Here is a 21,284-nt window from a genome sequence, read left to right as displayed (position 1 = left end):
TCGCCCGCAAAAGAACTCCACTCTTTAAGAGCCTGTGCTTGTGGAACGACGAACAAAATCTCAATTGGGTTTGACTAGGTATAACATGGTGGATTGGAAGGGAGCGAGCCATGTGAGTGAATGAGGCGCCTCGGACGGCTCTTATTCCGTTTTCCCTTCATTCTTTAGTTTTAGAGGCATTCCCGAATCAGTAGACACACATCTTTTTTTATTTCACTTTTGCTTGTTTAGCTTGCCTGTTAGTGGAGTTTAGTTTTGGACTTTTGGTCGGGAGGAAGTCTATTCTAAGTTATCTGACGCAACCCAGGCACCTTCAAGTACCAAGTCACTTGCACAAGGTATACCTGGGTACCTCTCATAGTTATGGTTATTCAAATGCAAATTATATGACCAGACCAAAAAAACACCTCGCCACATTGAGCCAAGAGCCGTGTGTGGCTCACAAACAACTTGCGGAGTTTCCTCCCAAACTGGAATCTGCTTTTGGTTCATCTTAATAGCAGTCACCATCCTCACTTGGATATTGATAAGCGGGCAATCAACTTGGGATGGATTGCTATGCAACACTGAATAATTTTAGGCACCTCCTTTTGGATAGTTATATTTTTTTGCGAGTTCATCAACAAGATTTGTTTTGGAATAAATTAATATTAGTTCTAGGTGGTCACGTATGGTCACGCAGAGGAACAGTCTGTTGCTTCGGATGAAAGAGCGAATATCATGGGGGAGAATGAGTCTACTTTACCTGGCACAAGGTCGTCAGGGCTTTTAAGTCCTTGAATTTCAATGAATTATTCCAAAAAACATTGAGTATTACAATGGGTCTGTCGGAGTGTTTTAACATAGTACCACAAAAAGATGTTGAAAAGAGAGGAAATGAGTTGGTAAAGAAATCAGTGGAAAAGAAAACCTCAATTGGATGTTATCTTTTGTCGTGAAATGAACAAAGAGAATTTGATGCCATTTCCTAAAGTTTACCACATATCTACTCATCATTAGGGCTCCACTTAAACAACTCTTTTTACGATTATCTGTAAAATCCCTGACGTACCCACGCGCAAAAGATTGTAACAATGCCTTGTGGCTAAAATGTTCCTAACTTGAGGATTTTCATTCCACTTTCATACATTGAAGTGCATAAATATAAAAATAGGCCCACATGGGTCTCAAGCGTCAACACAGGTGCTTAATTAAGTCAAAGGTGGTTAAAAGTATCTACCTCCGTTTTGGGAGTCTTCAATGATGCCTTACCCTATAGTCCGTTTTACATATTATGTAATCATGATAAGCTCCTTTTGCCGAACTCTTTAGCTAGCAACAAATGATGCTCTAGCTTCAGACAAAATGATGAGCAACACGATAAGCAAAGGGGAAAACCCTTGATTTCACGTTCGCATCTTAAAATTGCTTCTAGCACGTGTATGTTAATACGAAGACTTTGAGGGTATTTCGACGTTTAAAGCGTCACAAGAACGGATTAGGATTCAAGTATCATAAAAGTACAGTTCAGAAAGACGTGGGTGTGGCTGGGGAATTTGTTCCTAATGAGTGAATTTACAAAAGAACAAAGCACTCGCTCAGTGCAATCATTTGCCTTCTTTTGAGACGGTAATGTACTGCACTACGATCAGGTTTAGTGCTGGGGCGAGTCCAGACTAGAGTTAGAGTGCACTTTTACTCGAACTAGGAGATATTAGCCGCTCTCGAGTCCGGATTGGTCTTTATAATCTTCTATTTTTTTAGCATATAAAGGGCATTCTTTGACAAGTGATTGCCAGGAGTACAGATTTTTGCAAATGCAAAAAGACCCTCGAAGTCCTAAAAATGACAAATAAAAGTAGTCAATACGGCAACAAAAGGTGCCAAATATAACTTCGAAAAATATGATAAGATTTATAATCGCCTACAACAACTAAGAATCTTTGGTTTGTCGGTCAAATTGTAAACCCTTTTTGTACAGATTAAGGACCATGTGAGCTTACATATTGACGAATTTGAGCGATTTACCAAAGTTTTACGATATATCTGGTTAAAGAATGGCAAAAAAAATGAAAAATGGCAAATTCACTGGATTTGTTTTTTTGTCTATTCCTGAAAAAGACTCGACTACTCTGTCGGATTTGATTCCAGAATAGACGAGCTCGGCAAATGTTAGAAAATTAAGGTACTCGCCCCAACACTAATCAGCATTGATGAAAAAACAGCATAAAAAGCGAAGGAAGACTAATTCAATTGAAACGACGACTCTCTTTCGAAATTGCGTTGGAATAATCTGGGGTTCTAAGAATACATAATAGCTTTGGCAATAGATCGACGTTCCCCAATTATTATCATCAATAAGGCTCCTCTTCATTCTTCGTTCTCATTGGCCTCGGACAGGAATCCGTTTACAGGGAGCGTAGTTTTCCATAGGAATCAAAGGTATGCTCTTACTTCCTACCGCGGAACCCCCAGAGAGGTTATTGAGGTAATGCTGAAAAGAACTGAGGACGCATTGGCAATAGTGGTGTTTGACCTATCCATCATGGTTAGGAAGCTCACGCTTGGCAGAACGGTGTGTGTTTGAATATCTCCCAACTCAGGCTCTAAATCCGTTCAATTTGCACCCAAAACAGCCAGAAAACTTTCATGGCGTGCTTCAAGGCATAATCCTGACGCCAAAACAAACTGTTTACTTTTAAAGCGGGGGAACACCCTGTATCGGCCACAAGACCCTACGTTGAAAATGAATGAACAAAGATGAATAGAATGAATGGAGGGACGTGTGTGTGTGTAGCCTACGTAAAATTTACCATTTGGTTCCCATCATTCCATTGTCCTTGGAAGAAGTTGGCCGAACGTAGTAAATCAATCAGAACCATCCCAAAACAACTCAAATTACGAAGCTTTGAGTTGCTTTTTTTGGCCAATGGTAATTCTTCTAAGTCTAATTTCTTCTGCTCTTTGTTAACTTCTTATTGTTCTGCAGGGCTGGAATGAAGCTTTATTAATGAGACATTGTAGAACGAATAAGGTGAATTGGATGCCCAAATCAATCTCCGCTTAGAGCTTTTTGGGGATTTTCAATTTGTGTTGCTTACCCCGGCGGTTTTTCGGTTAACTGTGATCAGCGAATGCTACGAAAAACGAGCACGAAAGAGAATGAAGACAGGGAGAATAGTTCAAACTAACTTTGATTTCTTTGAAGCAAGAATGTATAAGTGATACTGTTCTTTGCATTTGCAACAAATCACAAATGCGTGCTAAGTTTTCTTGGTCATAGCAACTCTGAGCCACTTTTCGAAATAAAATAACAACATAAGAAACATAGATTTTGTCAATTAGAGGCAGGTCATCTTTATATCATATACTTGTAATGTGGATAGTTTCAAAGTTATGTTTCTCAAAAGCTTATGTAGTTGACCAAGAGCAAGCCGAAACTTCGAATTTTATGTAGTGTTTACTACATAACTATCTTCTGAGTTCCTTAAGCATAGGTTTGGGCTCAAATTTGGCCAAGTTCATCTTTTCAGCCAGATCTTGTAGTCGTATGAATCGCTTATTTGGAATAAGATGAACGGTTTAGGAGATACGTTATTTTGGCTTCCTTTCGCACTCCACATCTCTAGAAATCCGTTGTACGCCGACTGAGAGGGTATTTAATCAACTCTACCTATACGTTCAAGCACCCGATTAGGATGTAACGCGACGCTGAAACGTCATCTACTGGGATTTCAAAAAGCTTTTCTCTCCAGTCTTGACGGACTCCATGGGTTGAACAATCAACTTGTACTCGTACACAGTCAGCATCGTGATTTTATCTCTGGACTCAAACGTCAGATACACCCGACATAGAAATACGTTCCGGTTGGATGTTCACAAATATTTTAATGGATAACAAAGTCACAAGAAATTGTTATTAATAGCGAACGGACCTTTCATCTCAATGGCTTGGGCTGTTCAAAATGCCGTCAGCTTTGTTCATGAATGTTTTGTGCCTTAAGTCTGCCCATACCCTATCCAACGGTCTTCTCACTTGTTCTATTGCCGATGAAGGCGAAATATTGACGAGCTCGTTCTTCAAAATTGACATTTTTCAATATAATTGGGATTGAGGGAGTTCCCTGGCTATTCCTCCTTCCTCCAATACTGCGCAAAAGTTATCATCAAGCCTATCATGTTCAGAACTAATGTCACAAGAGGTTGAGCAGAGTCATGAGTGAAAGATGCCTTGAACATTGATCGGATCAATTGCTTTACTGGTCATGCCATCCAGGCCTCCTTTGGCCGGAATATTCTCTCGGCACTTTGATTTGGAGGCCCAAAGTGAAACTTCGAAATAGCACGATATGAAAGTATTCCCCAAACCACGGCTTTGGGAGAGTGTCCAAGTGACCCTTGGCACATGATCCTTGCTGCTGTCGGTCCATACTTAGTCGGTGTACGAATTCGCAGATGGAAATATCTGGAATAAGCTCTCGTCACTTTATATCATTTGCCTTCTTCATTAGTCTTCACATTAGACTAATGTTTCCGCTCAAATTTAAGTTTGGTTTCTTTCATGATCTCGTTTAAAAGTGGCTTGCAAACCTGGTGATACTTATGGTTTTAGTGCTAGAGCTGACTTTCATTGCCGCATCACAGTCTCCCATGACATCTTGTATCCCTTGTTGATGAGCATGATGGCCAGTTTGCAAGTTGATTGTATCTTTTTCCCGACATTCTTGGAAATGGCTATCTTGGTCTCTTTAGAAATCGTGGAGTGACAACCTGAACTGGTTTCATCTTGATCTTGAGAGCATCTTAACCGCTTTCGGATACAACGAGTTAAAACCCCAAGAGACCGAGGTACTTCTACTTGGTTAGCTCCGCCGTAAGCAATTCCAACTGCTTGAGCTCTATACATTGTTTAGCTATTTTGCTTCGATCTACAAATAGAGCAAAAACGAAAACGAGGGTTGATTCCAATTCAATTTTAGTGATACCTTCATGAAAAGTTTTGTCTCAAACAAAATAGGAGATGATTCTCAAATAACAAAAACGCACAAACAGGACACAAGTTCTTTTGCTTTGATCATGTGCTCCACGTGTGCAGTTAAAAAGAGTGTCAGTTCAAACCGGAACGAATGGATGTGTCAGGGTGAAGATTTAAGCACCTATTTGAAAAGCTTTACATAACCTTGTACTGGATATGCTCATCGACCTTTCCATTAACTTGGAGGACTACACCTAAATCCTTTATGGACGAAACTTGCTGAGTTTCTTCACCTTCATCATTTAGTTACTAGTGGAGAGTTTGAAGACGTCGACGCAAAGGTCATTGAGTAGAATTCATTCCCATTTCTAGCATCTTCTGTCGTGACAAATTCAAAGAAGGATGAATATTTTCCAGGTATTGGCGGCTTATATTTGTGATTGAAATTACCAATGATTAAAGGATACATTGGCTGTTGCTCCACCGGATTTTTTATTGTTTTGCTCTTTGATGAATTCGGAATTGAATGTTCTAGTTTACGAATTGAATCATTAAGATCCGACGATCCCAATTATGGAATCAAACAATTTTGACACACCTTCTTCACTCTTTGTATTATCACACTTTTGATAACCAACTTTTTCCTGTTTTCGGAAAAATAGCGAACGTTTATCAGAGTACGGTAGTATGTATCATTTTAGATTTGAAACTCGTATTCAATCTGCCCCTCGTCTTACAACTACCAGTCACATTTTTGTTTCAATATACGCAACCTCTCGTAATTGTCTCTTATATTCCTTTTTTCCACATTGATGGTTAGAAAGCAAAAGTGTATAAAATCATATTTGGCCAACAATCTAATCCACCAAAGAGGCATATTCAGAAGAGACACAATTGAAGTTCTTGATTTGAGCACAGATTAGATTTTTCAGCGATATTTCATCCGTCTTTTTACCGAAGGGGAGGGAGGACCAGAGGCCTCTCTTGACTGCATAGTACAATACAGTACTTCATTTTCAGGGGCTTTTAAAATTATGAGTTTCACTGATCTGGTCGGTGATTCCAAGGGTCCTAAAAGAAACCCCTTTTTCCGTCTGCTGCTTAGAAAAAGCATCCCAAAAGAAGGTTCTCCTCTCTTGACTCCTCCACTACAAGACTGGTCTGTCTAGGCCCATGAAGATGTGAGCCTAGGCCTAGTTGCATACATGCTGCCCAAGAACGTACGTTGTTGCAACGGTACCAACAACCAAGTGCGTGCGTGGGTGCTTTCCACCCCCGCTTCGCCATTTGGCCTGGGATTTTCGAGGCTCGAGCTCCTTCTCGTTTGTCAGTGCATGAGTGAGAACGCCACTAGTATAGTATACATAGACTTCATACTATCCCTTCAAGAAAGTACAGAACCAGCGTCGGCAGTACTAGTCGCTTAAGCTGGCCAAGGCACGAACAGATCTCTCGCGAAAGAGGCGAGGGGCCCTACATTATTCATTGACCTTTACGGCTGGTTGAAGTGTGCGCAAGTTACTTGGACCGAGTTATTAGCATAACATTGGACTTGAGCAGGAACAACAGAGAGTACCGAGGGATGACTCAGGGGTTCGTGTTATCAATGGGCGTGTTTCACTCACTTGGTGCGTCATTCGTACAGAATGAAGAATGAGAATACGTCAGTCATCTAGCAAAGCCGGGCTCAAGTCATTTCATTGACAAATCTACAAAGTGCTCAGTGATGTTTCTTTTTCTTTTTTAAGCAACAATGTGCTTGATAAAACCGGCAAAAGATGAAATACGATGATTAGAAATAAAGAAATGCGGAAAAATAATGATTGTGCTAAGTGATTGCTCTTTTGAAGCTGACAACCTGTAAAATCAAGAGGCTGAACCACACTAGCTAATCAATGTTAGAAAAATAAATTTTTATAATTCAATAATGTGCAGTGTTTAAAGCCTATTCTACTTCAGGTAACTTCATTAAGTTAAGATTGCTTTTTTAAGGCCTTCTTTACCGGTAATTATTATAGACATCACTATATACAACCACTTAAACGGAAAAAATGCAGTTGACCAAATCCATTTTAATGTGGCTTAAAAGCGTTACCTCAATGCCCAGCTTTGAGTGCTAGCCCTTCCATCCATGCCCCCAACATCTCTAGTTTGAGAGTAAGGCCTCTGAATTGACCCTGGGCCGTCTATGTTCTAGAGTATGTGCAAAACTCTTGCACTCTGGGTTTTCAGTATTCTTTTGTCTTGTTAGACCAAGTATTGCGGTGTACTGCACTATATTTGGACAGATTGAAGAAGACCTGGCTTAGAACCTGGTTATCGGAACACAAGAAATTGGAGCCCCGCAAGCATGAATGTCGGCTGTTCAGTCCGTGAAATATGGTTGATGCAGAATTCTCTCCCCATGTAAGCCAATCTCCCCCAAAATATGGGGAACTTTGCTCGCATTCACCATCGTACAAAAGTCAAGATCCATGCTAAGGTGCGCGAAAATATCAAATGCGACAGTCTAAGCAAGTTAGAACTCTTCCAGCTTTTATAAAGTATATTAAGAAAAATTTCGCACTAATCGGAACGCCTATAGAACATAGATAACTACCATTCACTAAGGTTCCGTTGGGGCTTCCCTCTTGTTCTCATTCACCAGTCGAAGCTTCAGCCTTTTTTCGGATCCAGAATCGAGTAAATCAATCTCAACGGACTCGGTGGCAGTCTCCTGGCAATTAGCGCACAGATGAGGTCCCTTTCTGGACTCCTGAAGTCTGTTTCAATACAATCTGGTCCCTTCCAATCCCCAGAGACAAACCTCAACCTCAAACGAAGCTGGAGTTGAACAACGGAAGACTTGGAACCGAATTGAGCCCAGGCTACTAAAGTATTATACAGGTTTGTTCCATCTTGTCCTCTGGTGCTTTGAAACAGTGTCGGATTTGCTTGAACAAACCATTTTGCCCCGATCCACTTTGAGCAACAGAAGTGGAACAACAGGGTTTCACATCAAGCAAGCGCTTCTTTTCTGCTCCAGTACAAAAGTTGTTTGCCATCCATTCAGCTATTGGTATATGAACTCGAAAAGAAGTTAGAGCTACCCATGCACCCACCCTCTAATGGAGTTTATGGTGTTCAACATCATTCCATTATTGTTATTATTATTGTTCTTGTTGTTACTATAAAAAGGGTGGTGTTTCAAGTTCATATAAAGTATGTCGAGAAGGGTGGGATGAAAACAAGAAACTCAAGACTAGTCACTCAATCAAATGTTGTGAGCGTGGGGTAAATTGGTTTGAACTTGGGGAAAGATTAGTGGGAGAAAGCACGCCTTTTCACCCTGATAGTAGTCCAATCTTCACTACAAATATGAATATCTCTACTTAGCGCTAGGGCGTACTATCACTGTGCGTGTAACTTGGTCCGTGTCGACGACGACGAAGACGACGACAACGACGACGACGACGATGACGACGAGAAGTATGAAAGAGAAGTTGAGGGAACGGGAGAAAGGTTCCAAATATACCTCTGGGAACCGGCAGGGGTATATCCTCGGAGTGTCTGACACACCAAAGTAGTGCCGAACTACCCAACAACCACATAGGCCCTCCTCCATTCAACTGATGACTTGAGTTTAAACAGGGGCCCCGAGGAAAAGGAAGAACAATATCTGACACTGGACTGAGGACACTGCAGATGAGGAAGAGGAGGCTTTCTATTGCTGGTGGATACATTTGCTTGCCTCTCCCCTCTGCAACCACTGGAGGTCTGTCTGGGTTGATGGCAGCTGGCAGATATGTAAGCGAGGACGAGGAAACGAGAAGAGAACCAGGTTCCTTACTCACACACACGCACGCACGCATGCGCTCATACACGCAAGCACACTTCTCCTTGATATACTTTGACTTTCAGCCCGAAAGGCCTGTCCTGCAAACCATTGACCGTGCCTCAAACAAGTAAAAATGGCAGAGCATCTCTAGAAACCCTTAGATTCGTCGAGATGTCAAGAGACAAAGTGCAATGGCCAGATAGCAACCGGACTAGTGTCCAGAGTGTGTAGTTCGTGTCCAGTTTCCGTTGCCTGGCGTTATTTTTGCGTGTTGAGTGGAGTCTTTGTCGTGTCCGGGGATGAGAAGGTCAGGGGGATGAAGCGGCGGAAGATCATCAGCGGCGACGGACCACGAGAAGGATCTCTCGAGTCGGTGGCCGCATGGTCTCCAATGTGGCTCAAAGGGTCTAAGGCTCAGCCCCTTGAGCCTTTGCAAACGAAACTGTTTCCAATTGTAATGTAAGTATCTGGATCACCAGCCATCCTTGATCCATCCAAATAAATCCACTGAGTGCAACCTCTAACCATATCCATGTGTTGGTGCGGTTTCAGGTCAGCGTACTCCGAAATGACTGGCTTATAGAAAAAGTCAAGCATTCAAACCGATCGACTTTCAAAAATGACGGGTTATGATGACGACGGCTTTGCTGATGCCATCAATCCGGGCAGCCGGTATCATGGAGGTGGTGGGATGGTCCAAGGCAATTATCCCCCAATGGGAGGAGGTCACACCTATGGGGTGCGCTCAGCTGGAGGAGGAGGCGTGGCCGGGGGTGTTGGGGGTGCTGGCGCTAGTAGCATGATGTTGGATCCCGCCAGCGCTGCGGCCATGGCTGTTGGTAGCCAAATGGGTGGAGGCCCTATAGGTCCTGGGGGTGGCTATCCATACGATTTAATGAGGCAGGGCTCCGCCGAATCTTCGTACTCTCATCCATCTTCAGAAATGTCACTAACTGAGGCACAGCACTATGACCCATATGGAGCTTATGGGGGAATGGGCGGTGGGATGAACATGGGTCCAACTGGAATGTATGGAGGAGCAAACCGAGGTGACATGGAGGCTGCAGCCATGCTTTGCCTAGAGCGGGCAAGAACCAAACCTGTGGCTTTCGCTGTTCGAACCAATGTTATGTATGACGGAGGTCAAGACGACGATTCGCCTGTTCCCGGGACCGCCGTTTCATTTAACATTGGTGATTTCCTCCATATCTACGAGAAGTACGACATGTGTTGGTGGATAGGTCGCCTCATCAAAGAGGGCTGTGATATTGGATTTATACCTTCACCTGCCAAGCTCGAACAACTCATCCTACAACAAGTCCCAATGGGAGTCAAAGGGTCCAAGAAGTCAGCTTCAGCTACCAACATGCAAGCTGTAAGTATCGGAGTCAGTCCTGACAAAAAAATTAGGCATGGGATGGTGCAATTAAATCCCACTCAACCCTCAATTTGTTGTTCCAGGTCATGGGAAATTCCAGAGGAAGCACACCGCCAACCCCAGGCTTGGAGTTGGATCAAAATGGAGATGGAAGTGGAGGAGTGCGTGTGACTGCTCCACCTACCATCGAAAAGAAGAAGGGCCTTTTGGGCAAGAAACAAGAGACTCTCTCACCATACGATGTTGTGCCTTCTATAAGACCACTTGTGATCGTGGGCCCCTCACTGAAGGGATACGAAGTGACGGACATGATGCAAAAAGCAGTGTTCGAGTATCTAAAGAACAAGTTCGAGGGAAGAATTATCATCACGAGGGTGTCAGCTGACATCTCGTTGGGCAAGAAATCCGTGTTAAATAATCCTCCCAAGCGGGCGATTCTTGATAAGGCCAATTTCCGATCTTCAAACTTGGCCGAAGTGCAAGCAGAGATTGAAAGGATTTTTGAGCTCTCTCGATCCATGCAACTCATAGTGTTGGATTGTGACACTGTTAATCACCCCTCCCAATTAGCCAAGACCTCATTAGCTCCCATTGTTGTTTACCTCAAGATTTCCTCACCCAAAGTGTTACAACGCCTTATCAAGTCCCGAGGGAAGGCACAGACTCGTAACCTCAATGTTCAAATGGTAGCAGCAGAAAAATTGCACCAATGTCCTCCAGAAATGTTCGATGTGGTCTTAGACGAGAACCAATTAGATGAAGCTTGTGAGCATTTGGCCGAGTACCTCGAGGGGTATTGGCGTGCTGTGAATCCCCCGGCCAAAACCACCCCACCTGCAGAAAAGAAACCTGACCCAAACGCGTCTCCATCCAGAACACTAGGTGGTAACACCAGTACTGCCGTGGGAGGTCCTTCCACGGGAGCTAGTTCGCGGCCGCGGGTCCGGCTTTCTCCGACAGCCACGGGCAACGTGCCCCCTCAGCCAAGTCACGCACTGCCACCCCCTCCAACGCATCGCTCTGGTGTTGGTTCGCACCATCTACAGGACCGACATGATTCCCGCTTCCCTCCAAGGCACCGGTCTCAATTTCCAGGCGAGTCGGACCAGCAGTATCCAGAGGACGAGAGGGGATTTCACGATGATTGGGGCTATGACGATCACCATGGGGACAGTTGGGATCGACGGCATCCGCAAGGATCCTACTCCCAACACCCTCATTCTCACAACCATCCGGATGACTACCCACCTGAGGATCTGCATCATCAATATCCAGCTGATGACAATCGCCGCTATGGTCCGGCCGGACACCCTTCACGAGGAGTACCTGGCACGGGTGGAGCCGGAGGGGCCGCTTATTATGACGATCAGCACTTTGACGGTTACGACCACGACCATTTAGACCGTCGAAGAGGTCACCATGTTCCAGACCGAGACCGGTCAAGGAGTAACTTTGGACGTGGAGGTGCGGCTGGTATGATGACTTCCAGTGGTGTCAGTGGACCAAATAGATACCCACACCATCCTGGAGATGCAGAGGAAGATTTCCATGACTTGAGGCAGCAGCACTACGACGACAGATATTGACCTGACCGGGCGTGGTTGCTGATTCAGCGTTCTCGTCAAATTATGGTCATTCCAGTTTCTAAAAATCCAAGAAACACATTTTGTCAGCCAACAAGCCCCAAATCATGTACAGTACGTAATTGATGCACCTTTAACCAATCAACCCCAATGTCGACTGTTGCGATGTCAACTATGGGCCATCCTCACTTCTGCAATCAAGGGATGTTGAGGACGATTTCGATGTGAAGCCACTTCTAAATGCCCACTAACCCGCCCTCCAAAACCAAAGAAGGCCCTTTTATTCTCCGTCTTGTCCCATCCATTACGCATACAACTCTACTCGCTCCTCTTCCTTCACCTCCTCCTCCCTCTCCTCCCCCTTCTCCTCCTCCTCCTAGCGTTATTATTATCATTACTCCTTCTTCTACGATTCCTACTACTTCTACTTCTTCTACTACTACAACTACTAAACTGCTGCTGCTGCTGCTACTACTACTAATATGATTCCTATTATTAAAAACAACTAATCCTCCTGTTACTACAAACATACCACAAGTCAAGAAACTCCCTTCGATTTGTGTCATTTGTGATTGGCCTTAGTGAAGGAAGCCGCCTCATCTCTTCGATGCGTGTGTTAGGATGTTCCGATGCTCAAGATAATATTATCGTTAAACCACAAGAAATCTAATTTATTCCTTGTTATTACAACCTTCAATGCCTTGAGGTTCGAATTGTGTGTTAGGGAACCAATGCTATTCTTGAAACCTCTAATCAACCGCACCACGGTTTGGAACCGACCAAAACTAGGCCACAAGTACGGAAAAGTACTGATCTCCAGTAATTACCGCAAAAGAAAAAAGTAGACGTGTTGTTTTTGCTTAGTGTGTCCCTTTACCAGAAACCACCACGCCCCAATTTTCACCTACTCACCGTTGACAGAAAGTACGACACCATCAGCGATTCTTGGACCGACCCCGAATCAAATTCTACGATTCACTCTATTTTCTCCGCATTTCTTACTCTCATTATTCCCTATGACGATTCCTATGATTAAGCCCATCAACATCACCAAACCAACTCCAACAACCAGTTATGACCTATATCTATATCATTAAATATTTATCATTGATACTATCATGCAACATTATCACTGTCAAGAACGAACACCCAACAATCCAGGAACGGCAACCCAAAACAACGGGCCTGAATCTTATTCATTATCTCTCCGCAACCCTGCTTTTTTGACGACGCTCCTGTTGAACAAGAGCGTACTCAATCAACTCTTTCTCACCCATCGATCAAATCTAACCACATAAGTATACTGTCTGGTTTCCAATTGATATACTCAACCCTATTTTCTTTGGGGCTTCCTCTTTTAACCTCGTCAAGCTCCACGATGGAAAAGGCTTAAAACACGCTTTAAAATGGAATTTCTCTTACTAACTACATTTGCAACAATTCTTGAGGCAAACCTCTTTACACATGGGGGTTAGGGGCATTGTCAAATAGCAAAATCCGTCAAGCTCAGGTCCAATGCCGGTTATTTCGAGCTTGACACTTGGCAAGTTTCCACTAAATTTCATTCTCACGTTTCAGTTAGTATTTACTGGCTGATCTCTTTTAATCCTGTTGGACCTTGCGCGATGAATCCGTTTGCTGAGCAATTTGACAGGCCTCTCTCGTGGGCTTTTGTTCTTTCTTAAATTCCGTAGCATTCATCTCCACCTTGGTTTGAGGAATTTCACCAATTTCAAGTTTTCAGACTGCTTTCATTCACAAGAGTCGAGAATTGAACCGAGCAAAATGAACTTGATACATGTATGTTGCTATTTATGCCATTCATAATCACTTCACCAGAATTGATTGTCCCATTCCAGGAATAAAGGTGTTTGGGATCTCACAATGAACCAGGCGACTTGTGATTCGATATTTTATTATGTTTTCATCGGACTCGATTATGACACTATTGTACAGTGCAAGCGCTAAACGTAGGTGCAATGTGCGCATGACAATGTCACATTATATATGACTATTAAGGAAAAGAACTGTTCCAGCTTGGAGCCATTTGTGGTTGTCCCCACCACTCGGTACATCCATATAAGACACGATCTTCTCGCGTTCACTTGAATAGTACAAAGGGAGTCGAATGGCCTCATTCTCATGATAGGAATTGGGACTGCTTTCGGGGACCCAACCCACAGTAACAGGGGGTACCATGCTAAAAGTCGGAGCATCGTGACTACTCATAACTAGTTTGGAACCGTCGAACGAGGCGCCTTCAATCATTACCCCTCCAATTTGAATGGGTAGTTTCGCATTGTTGATGCCATTCCTGGACCACGTGTTGACGAACTTCAACTCGTCCATGGCGATCCCATACTCTCTGGCTGTTAGTTGACGTAGGGCTCCAAGGAAAGTGTCTGGATGGAAAAGATCTGCCATGTCCAGTTCATTATTGAGTAGGGAACCTTGTTCTGCCAGACCTTTCCACTTTTGGATCTCGTTCGCCTTCTCCACAATAGCTTTAGTGTAAGCCATGGGATCTTCAGGACCATCCCAAAGTTTTTGCCAATTGCTTGGAGTGACTTGTTTTAGCAAGCTATCCGCTAATTTGGACACCTTTTCGTCCAGGAGAGCTGTCCCACGAATCACTTTGGAGAGACCCGACAAGGATTTGTGGACTGTTTGAAGTAACTTCACGCCATTGAAGTACTCTAGTTCCACGAAAGATTGAATCGGATCTCCTCCAGCTGATGACGGAGCTTGAAGCTTCACTTGAAGCATGCTGGAACCGGAGTTGAGCTTCTTCCAGAGGTTCAAGACTGGGGTCAGCTCTTTTTGCCATTTCTCGCGTTCGAACTTCGCGGCTCCAATCACAGATCGCATAAGGAGTTTCAATTGGTTAATGGTAGCCAGACTGCTTGTCCTTTGATATGATCGCTCAATGTTGGCGGGCAACCCAAACATAGAGGGTTTATCATCCTCAGGGAGTTTATTCACAAGCTTAGCAAAGTCTTGCTCGTCCGTACTAGCCGGAAGATCAAAGGGGCCCATCTGTTTCAGGGCCCGTCCAGAGCCTGGAATTACCTCAGAGTTGAAGATGGTTTTCAGGTAAGAGTTCAAGATCTTGATGTCATGCGCATCATCCACACGGCCCCCATAGATAGCGTTCCCGTACAGACCATGCACAAAATCCCACTTGATTTCGTTGTTACCACTGTTCAGCTGGTCCAAGACCTCCAATCCAGCCTTTAGGTCGCTGTCAGAAAATTCGTAGAATTTACACCAGCCTTGAGGGATAAACGTTCTTCTCTCTTGTACAATGCCGTGAAACCAAGCCAATGCAAACACAGTTTGAGCTTTCTGTGGGTTAGCATTCTGATTAAAAACATCTGGATTCCAAGAGTTCAGAGTTCTTTGCAAGTTCCGTTTGATGCCTGGAGGAGATTCATACGTCACTTTCACGCATGACTCCGTTAGAATGGGAGAGAATTTCAAATGAGACTCGGCTGTCAGCCAAAGTCTAAAATTGTCATGAGGCGACAGCATTTGAAGCTCTTTCTCCAGGACAGGGATCCAGAACGTCATGAGGTGAAGGTTCTTCAGGCACAACCACTGACCCTGTTCCGCTGCTAAGGCTAGCTTTTCTAAAGCCAAGTCAGCTTGGCCCTGTCCCATTGCCACCTCGTGCAAGGTCTGCTTCGCATCTGACGCTAGTTCTCCCAACTCTTCTGAAGGATCAGATCCCGAAGAGATGATGATCAAAATGGGCTCATCAGCAACGGTTTCACGACAAAGAGCCTTGAGACTCAAAGCAGGAGGGGACAGCTCGCTTAGGTTCAATACCTGTGACACAAAGTGTTCCATTGAAGAGACCAATCGATCTGGCCGAAGAGCTTGAACCAAGAGAACTTGTTGGAACAACGTTGCGTTCTTGGAGACTTGAATTGGGAGCTCTAGCTCACATTCTTCAGCATTGGAGAACCCATGCCATACCGAGCCCTCTTCCACTTGGCAGTTGGCATACAAGGTTGGGAAAAGGGCCTTTAAGCGACCCACAGCCTGCCTTCGCTCGTCATCAATCCATGAAGGAACAGATGTGCCGGAACTTGAACTGTCACCTTCAACAATGAGTCCAGTGAATGTCTCCCATTCGTTTTCTTCAAACAATGCCGGATACATGCCATGAACTAGATGCATGGCGAAAGTCAACCGGTCACCTTTGAAGAGGGAGCGAGAAATGTAGTGATACACTCGGATTAACAGGGATTCCTTCAGTACTTCGATTCGATCTCCTGTCTTGGCTGATACGTTGGTGTCCTTCAAAGTCATTTGATAGAGCTTCAGAAAAGCCGCCAATGAAGTGCGGTACATGTTATTAATCTTGACCAGATCCGTGATCTTGAAGTACATGTGAGATGCAAATTCGGCTAAGGGTAGATAAACGTTCCCTTCGACTTCCAAGTTGTCTTGAAGTTGGCTAGACTCTTTGAGGGACTCAGCAATGTGTTTGCTCTTGTCTTTGGTCTCATTCAGAGACGCAAGAAGCTCTTTGTTTTCAAGAATGTTCCCACTGGAGTTTGCCAGTTGCTCTAAAAGGAAATCCTCCAACTTGCTGATCTGAATCTTGTTTTCCTCTTCTTTCTTCAGGAGCTCTGATTTCCTTTGTTCTAATTCCGGTTTTTCGTGTTGAAGAGCTGCCGCCAAAAGCTGTCCAGTGAGGCCAGCTTTGGTGGTCGTGAAATTGACGGTTGACACTATTGCAGTAGCATCTGGAGGAATATCCGGATTCGGGTTCCTGGTTGTCATGAACAATCTGAAGATTGGATTATAGTCCACTTGCTTCTCACCCACTTGGACCACCATATAAGGCCCTTGCCCAACAAGGTCGCCTCTTAAGATAGGGAACAAAATGGGATCAATGCTATTTACTTCTTGGAGAAGAAGCGTCTTGCCAAATCGGATGGCAAGTTCTAAAGTTAGGACGAACCTCTCATCAGCTTGAGTCGCAACCTCAATAGGTGCTTCATTGGTCCCAAGATTCACTTTGAGCCACTCTGCAGCCCTTGATGAAGGATCAATGAGATAGGGGCTCAAAATGGATTGGAGAATGCACATGGCATTCTCAACTGAGAGATTATCTGACGGTAGTCCCTCCGAGCGCCATTGCAAGATGTCTCGTTCACTGCTCAAGAAGTGGTTCAGATCAAATTTGTTGATCCCCAACATCTCTTGCCACGCTCCCAAGAAACGTTTTCGTTCATTTTCAGGTGCGTTGCTCAAATACACCAAAAAGGCTGAGCCTAGGAGAGAGAACTGTGGGACACGTTCCAAATCTTCAGTCATGCTTTCCACTTCTTGGTTCCATCTGGTAAATTCTCCTTCAAGACCTTCCACCAAGCTATCAGCAGCCGTGATTGTCTCCTTGGTCTTGTTCAGGTGAATCTCTACCTCTGCGGCTTCTTTAGTAAACTTGTTCAATCTCTCCTTCAGGATTGCCACTTGTTGATCTACTTCGTCTAATCCAGTGCTAAGATTCCCAATTTGATCCTCGGCCATTCGGAGGTTCCGTTGAAGTTTGGCTTGCTCAGCTTCCAAAGGTTTGACTTTTTCCAACACATATGAGAACTTGACGTTAGCTAAGACCCATGAAGCTAAAGGTGCAGCGGCTCCGGACGCTCTCTTGGCTACAGCTGGATCAAATGAGTTGCTACGATCCTCAAGGAGTTTCTCAACAATTTGCCTATTCTTGGATGAGATGCGCCTGGCGTCAAACGACAGAATCTCGTCCTTGATCCCTCTCCTGGCTAAGAAGCTCTTCATACTGTTCCATGACGTGTCTTGAGTCCCCATGAGCCGAAGAACACCTTCTAATATGTCACGGATCACTTCTGGTGGTGCCCTAAGGGACCTTATTTCGGACAAGGTCTGACTTTTGATATTGCCAACGGCTTTTTTGGCTTCCTCTACCAGAGGTTGAATCTCAGCCATTTCAACCTCAATCTCTTTCTTCCTCACATTGAGATTCTTTTCCTCTTCCAAGGTTTTACTCTTGAGATTTTCCATTTCTCCTTTTTGTGTGTTTGCGTTCTTCATGGTGTCAGTGATCATTTGAAGGGCTTCATTGGCTTCGGCTTGTTTTTCAGCTAATTCCTTTTCTTGAATAGCAGCTTCAGCTTTCAGCTTGTGAACCACGTCTCGGGCTTCAGTTAATTTTGACACACCTTTTGACAACTTTCCTTGCCTTGAGGTGATTTGATCTTTTTCTCTGGCATAAACAGTTTCATAGGTCTTGATGAAGGTAACGTATTTCTTTGGAGTTGCATTAGTGTCAGTTACCGAGGCATGGATCTTATAGAAGCTTCTTAGGAGTTCTTCGCCTCCAGAGACTTGACGTTTCTTTTTTTCTTTCTTTTGACCGATGTTCTCACCTTCTTTTCGCTCTTCTTTGGTGAGCAAAAGTTGGGGCAATTTGATCATGCTCCTTTCGGACCATTCTTCCAGCCAAAGGACTTGGCATTCCTTGTAAAGCGCGGGATTGCTCTCGCAATTGACAACAAACGCAGGGTTGGAGCAATCCATGATCAGAATTATGTGCAAGTTCTTTCTAACGCATTTAGCGAAAAACGTGAACAAGTTGCCGCTGAAACCTGCGTCATTAGCTTTTGCTCTCAGTGGAGTAAGAAGTGGTTCCAACTCCTCTGGTGAGTAGAGCCCAGGAACTTCACCCGAAGACAGCAAGCTATTAATCATATCCAAGTATTGCAAATCGCCGAAATTGTGGTCTTCCAGAAGCAAGAAAACCTGATCCTCTTCAACACCAGCAACTTGCATAGCATTTTTCAAGTCGGTTTTGAATTGTTTTGGACCATAATTTTTGCCCATCTTCAAAGCCATCAACTTAGCTTGATGCATAGCTGCAGTGATGCTGCAAGCTGTTCGTCGACCAACTCCAGCTCGACCACTCATCAAAAGGGATCCTCCTGGCTTTGAAAGGACCCGATCGCATCTGGCCACAAGATCCAGTAACTCATCAATGATAGCCACGTCCAAATCTCGGTTTTCCCTCCCGAAGGTTACTATTCCTTTGTCTACAAAGTGCTCCCAATCTGTGTCTTGGATTTTTCCGATGTTGTGGCCAAACTTGGGCATTGGGGAACCAGGAACATAGCTTGCATCGGCGCACGTGACAAAATACATGTCATGAATGGAGTCCAAGACGTTACTGTTCCACTCTGATTGAAGAGTAGCTTTCATAATGGAGTCAAACTTTCCCACATCTTCGGCATTAGCCAGTTTGTCCCGGAATAACCGACAAGCTTCGTATGTCCACGGTTCCAAGACGACGCCGGCTGAATTCTCCCCGGGCCCAATAACGTATCGAATTAATCCTAAACACCACTCAGTGAGATCCCGTGAAGTGAACAAGTAATGACTTTGATCATCGACTGAGAAGGTTTGCTTCAGTTGTTGGTAGATGGATACCATGGAACCTGCCAATTGGCTCACTTTTGACTCACTAGACCAAGTCTGACTATTGGGCGAAATGTGTCTAAGGACAGCTCCCAAATAGGAGGTGTACACAACTTCCAGATACTCTTTGTTGGGTTGATCAAGTGAGTAAACTCGGACGGTTGAAGTAAATCTGGTGTTCAGGGCATGTCTTCCCAAACCTGTTCCGGCAGTCATACTGCCCACAATTTGAATTGCCTCAAGTCCAACCCACTCAAGATTGTTGTCGTAAAACCCTCCATAGGTCAGAACTTGTTGAAGGAATGCAATCAACATGCAAGTCCCATATTTATCTGGACTGGCCAAGTTGAGATCCTTGAGGTACAAGACAAGGCGATCGCATTCTTTAGGTCTCAAAACTCTACCATTGCTTGATGAAACTGAGAGGCACACTTGGGACAGTTTCTGGATCACATGTTGAGGGGTAATGTGAGCGGAACAATGGACAACTGCAACGTTGGTTGATCTGAGTTTTTTGAAGCAATCTTTCAAAATCAAGCTCTTTCCACATCCCTCCGGCCCAACCAAGAGGAAGGGTTGCTGGGTCTCTGGCTGAAGCCACGGTAAAAGGCAATCAATGGCTGCTTTGGCGTCAGCAGTTTTGACGAGAGGAAATGAATCATCTGCAAATGAACCAATGCTCAAGTTTGACTCAATAGCAGAGCTGTGAGTTTCAATTCTATCCCTTTCTCGGTTATAAAAGACTCCCGTAGGATTTCTCCCGGGTGGAGATTCTCCCACCCAACTGAAGACTTCCTTTGCAAATGTTTCTTTGGAGGAATCTTTCAAATTCCCTCCTAGACCACGAACCAGAGCAATGATGAATTCCAGCCGATTGCCCACTCCGTTCATATGAGAGAGCCCATTCAGAACGCAACCAACAAGTGACGTATCAATTACGAAATCATTTTGCTTCTGGCACCAATCAACAGCCTTGAAGAAGTACTCTTCCATGTATTTGGGAAGGGTTTCTTGGACTTCAGGTGCCTGAGAATGTAACCAGGATGTCACGATGCCTTTGATGTCTGTATCCTCATCTGATAGGAAAATCATGCCCATTCTTGAGATGGTGGCTGGAGAAGCATAACTAAGGTCATGGGTCTCGAAAATGAAATTCACATTTGGCCCAAACTGGATTCGCCAACCAGAGGGTAACGTTAGCAATCTGTTGTCATCAAGCACAGAGTTCAGGGATTCAACCCACTCTGGATCAATATCTCCATCGCAAACAATCCATGTGTTGATTTCCCCTGGTTCATCTACCGCTTCCAGGGCTGCCAAGGTTAGGACTCCGTTGGTCCATTCTCGAGTGTCCAGATCAATGGAACCCAATAGCTGAGATCTTGGAATCGCTTTGGGATTCATAGTGTGCTGTTTGACAGTCCTACCCATTTTTGTGAGAGCATGCTTGAGAAGAGTGAACAGGGTGGTCTTGCCGGAGCCGGATGGCCCAACAATTACCACTCCCATACGTTGTTGGAGCTGCTCGTAGAGTTCCACGGCCTTCTTAATTTGATTTTCATTGATGTTGAAGCCAAGTTCGGTGCAACTCTCTCGCAAACCATCTTGGAGTTGCTCATAACCCGTGGTGTTAAATGTGATCCCAGGAAAAACATCCTTTACTAGGTCATCAAACCGCACAGAGTCAGTGAAGGTTAACTTTGACAAAGTATTCAATCTCAGTGCTTGGACCACAATCTCTGCTTCAGTTTTGCTATCAATCATGGCATCAGAACCAGAGTCTTTCTTCGACATTTTCAACATGTTTCCGCATCCTTTGAGGACTGTTTTCAGAGCCCTTAGGCCCCAATCGTAGTGTTGTTGAGGTGTGAGTAATCTCTTGGAAAGGTTAAAAATGCTCACTAGTTTCTGCCCGAGGTTTTTAGCATCCTTGAAGCCTTCAGAATAGAGGCTGACTTCGGCAATCAAATCATTATCCGGTCTTGACATGGCAACAGGTCGGAAGAGCTGTTTGAGGTTATCTGGCAGTTTTTGCCTTCCTCCATAGCCCTTTCCGGCGGGGTTCATGGTCACAAAGATCCCCGAGTTGAGATCCAC

At 44.3% G+C, this 21,284-nt stretch overlaps 2 protein-coding genes across 2 annotated transcripts in view; one reads left to right on the top strand and one right to left on the bottom strand.

The window, feature by feature from the left end:
* Nucleotides 1-8,475: 8,475 nt before the first annotated feature.
* Nucleotides 8,476-13,621, top strand: LOC131892762 (voltage-dependent L-type calcium channel subunit beta-4-like). The gene is made up of 3 exons (XM_059242604.1): nt 8,476-9,230; nt 9,324-10,146; nt 10,233-13,621. Exons 2-3 carry the CDS (start codon nt 9,391-9,393, stop codon nt 11,733-11,735), a joined length of 2,259 nt encoding a protein of 752 aa, XP_059098587.1. The 5' UTR covers nt 8,476-9,230; nt 9,324-9,390; the 3' UTR covers nt 11,736-13,621.
* A 9-nt stretch (nt 13,622-13,630) lies between these two features.
* LOC131892763 (cytoplasmic dynein 2 heavy chain 1-like) overlaps nt 13,631-21,284 on the bottom strand; it is a 15,500-nt gene continuing 7,846 nt past the window's right edge. Inside the window, 1 exon segment of the mRNA XM_059242605.1 lies at nt 13,631-21,284. This exon segment is cut by the window's right edge and continues 39 nt beyond it. Coding sequence (XP_059098588.1) covers nt 13,734-21,284 — 7,551 coding nt within the window. The 3' untranslated portion in view covers nt 13,631-13,733.

The sequence above is a fragment of the Tigriopus californicus genome, chromosome 2, assembly GCF_007210705.1.
Source record: "Tigriopus californicus strain San Diego chromosome 2, Tcal_SD_v2.1, whole genome shotgun sequence".
NCBI classification, from domain to species: domain Eukaryota; kingdom Metazoa; phylum Arthropoda; class Copepoda; order Harpacticoida; family Harpacticidae; genus Tigriopus; species Tigriopus californicus.
This window is presented reverse-complemented; position numbering and strand designations above follow the sequence as displayed.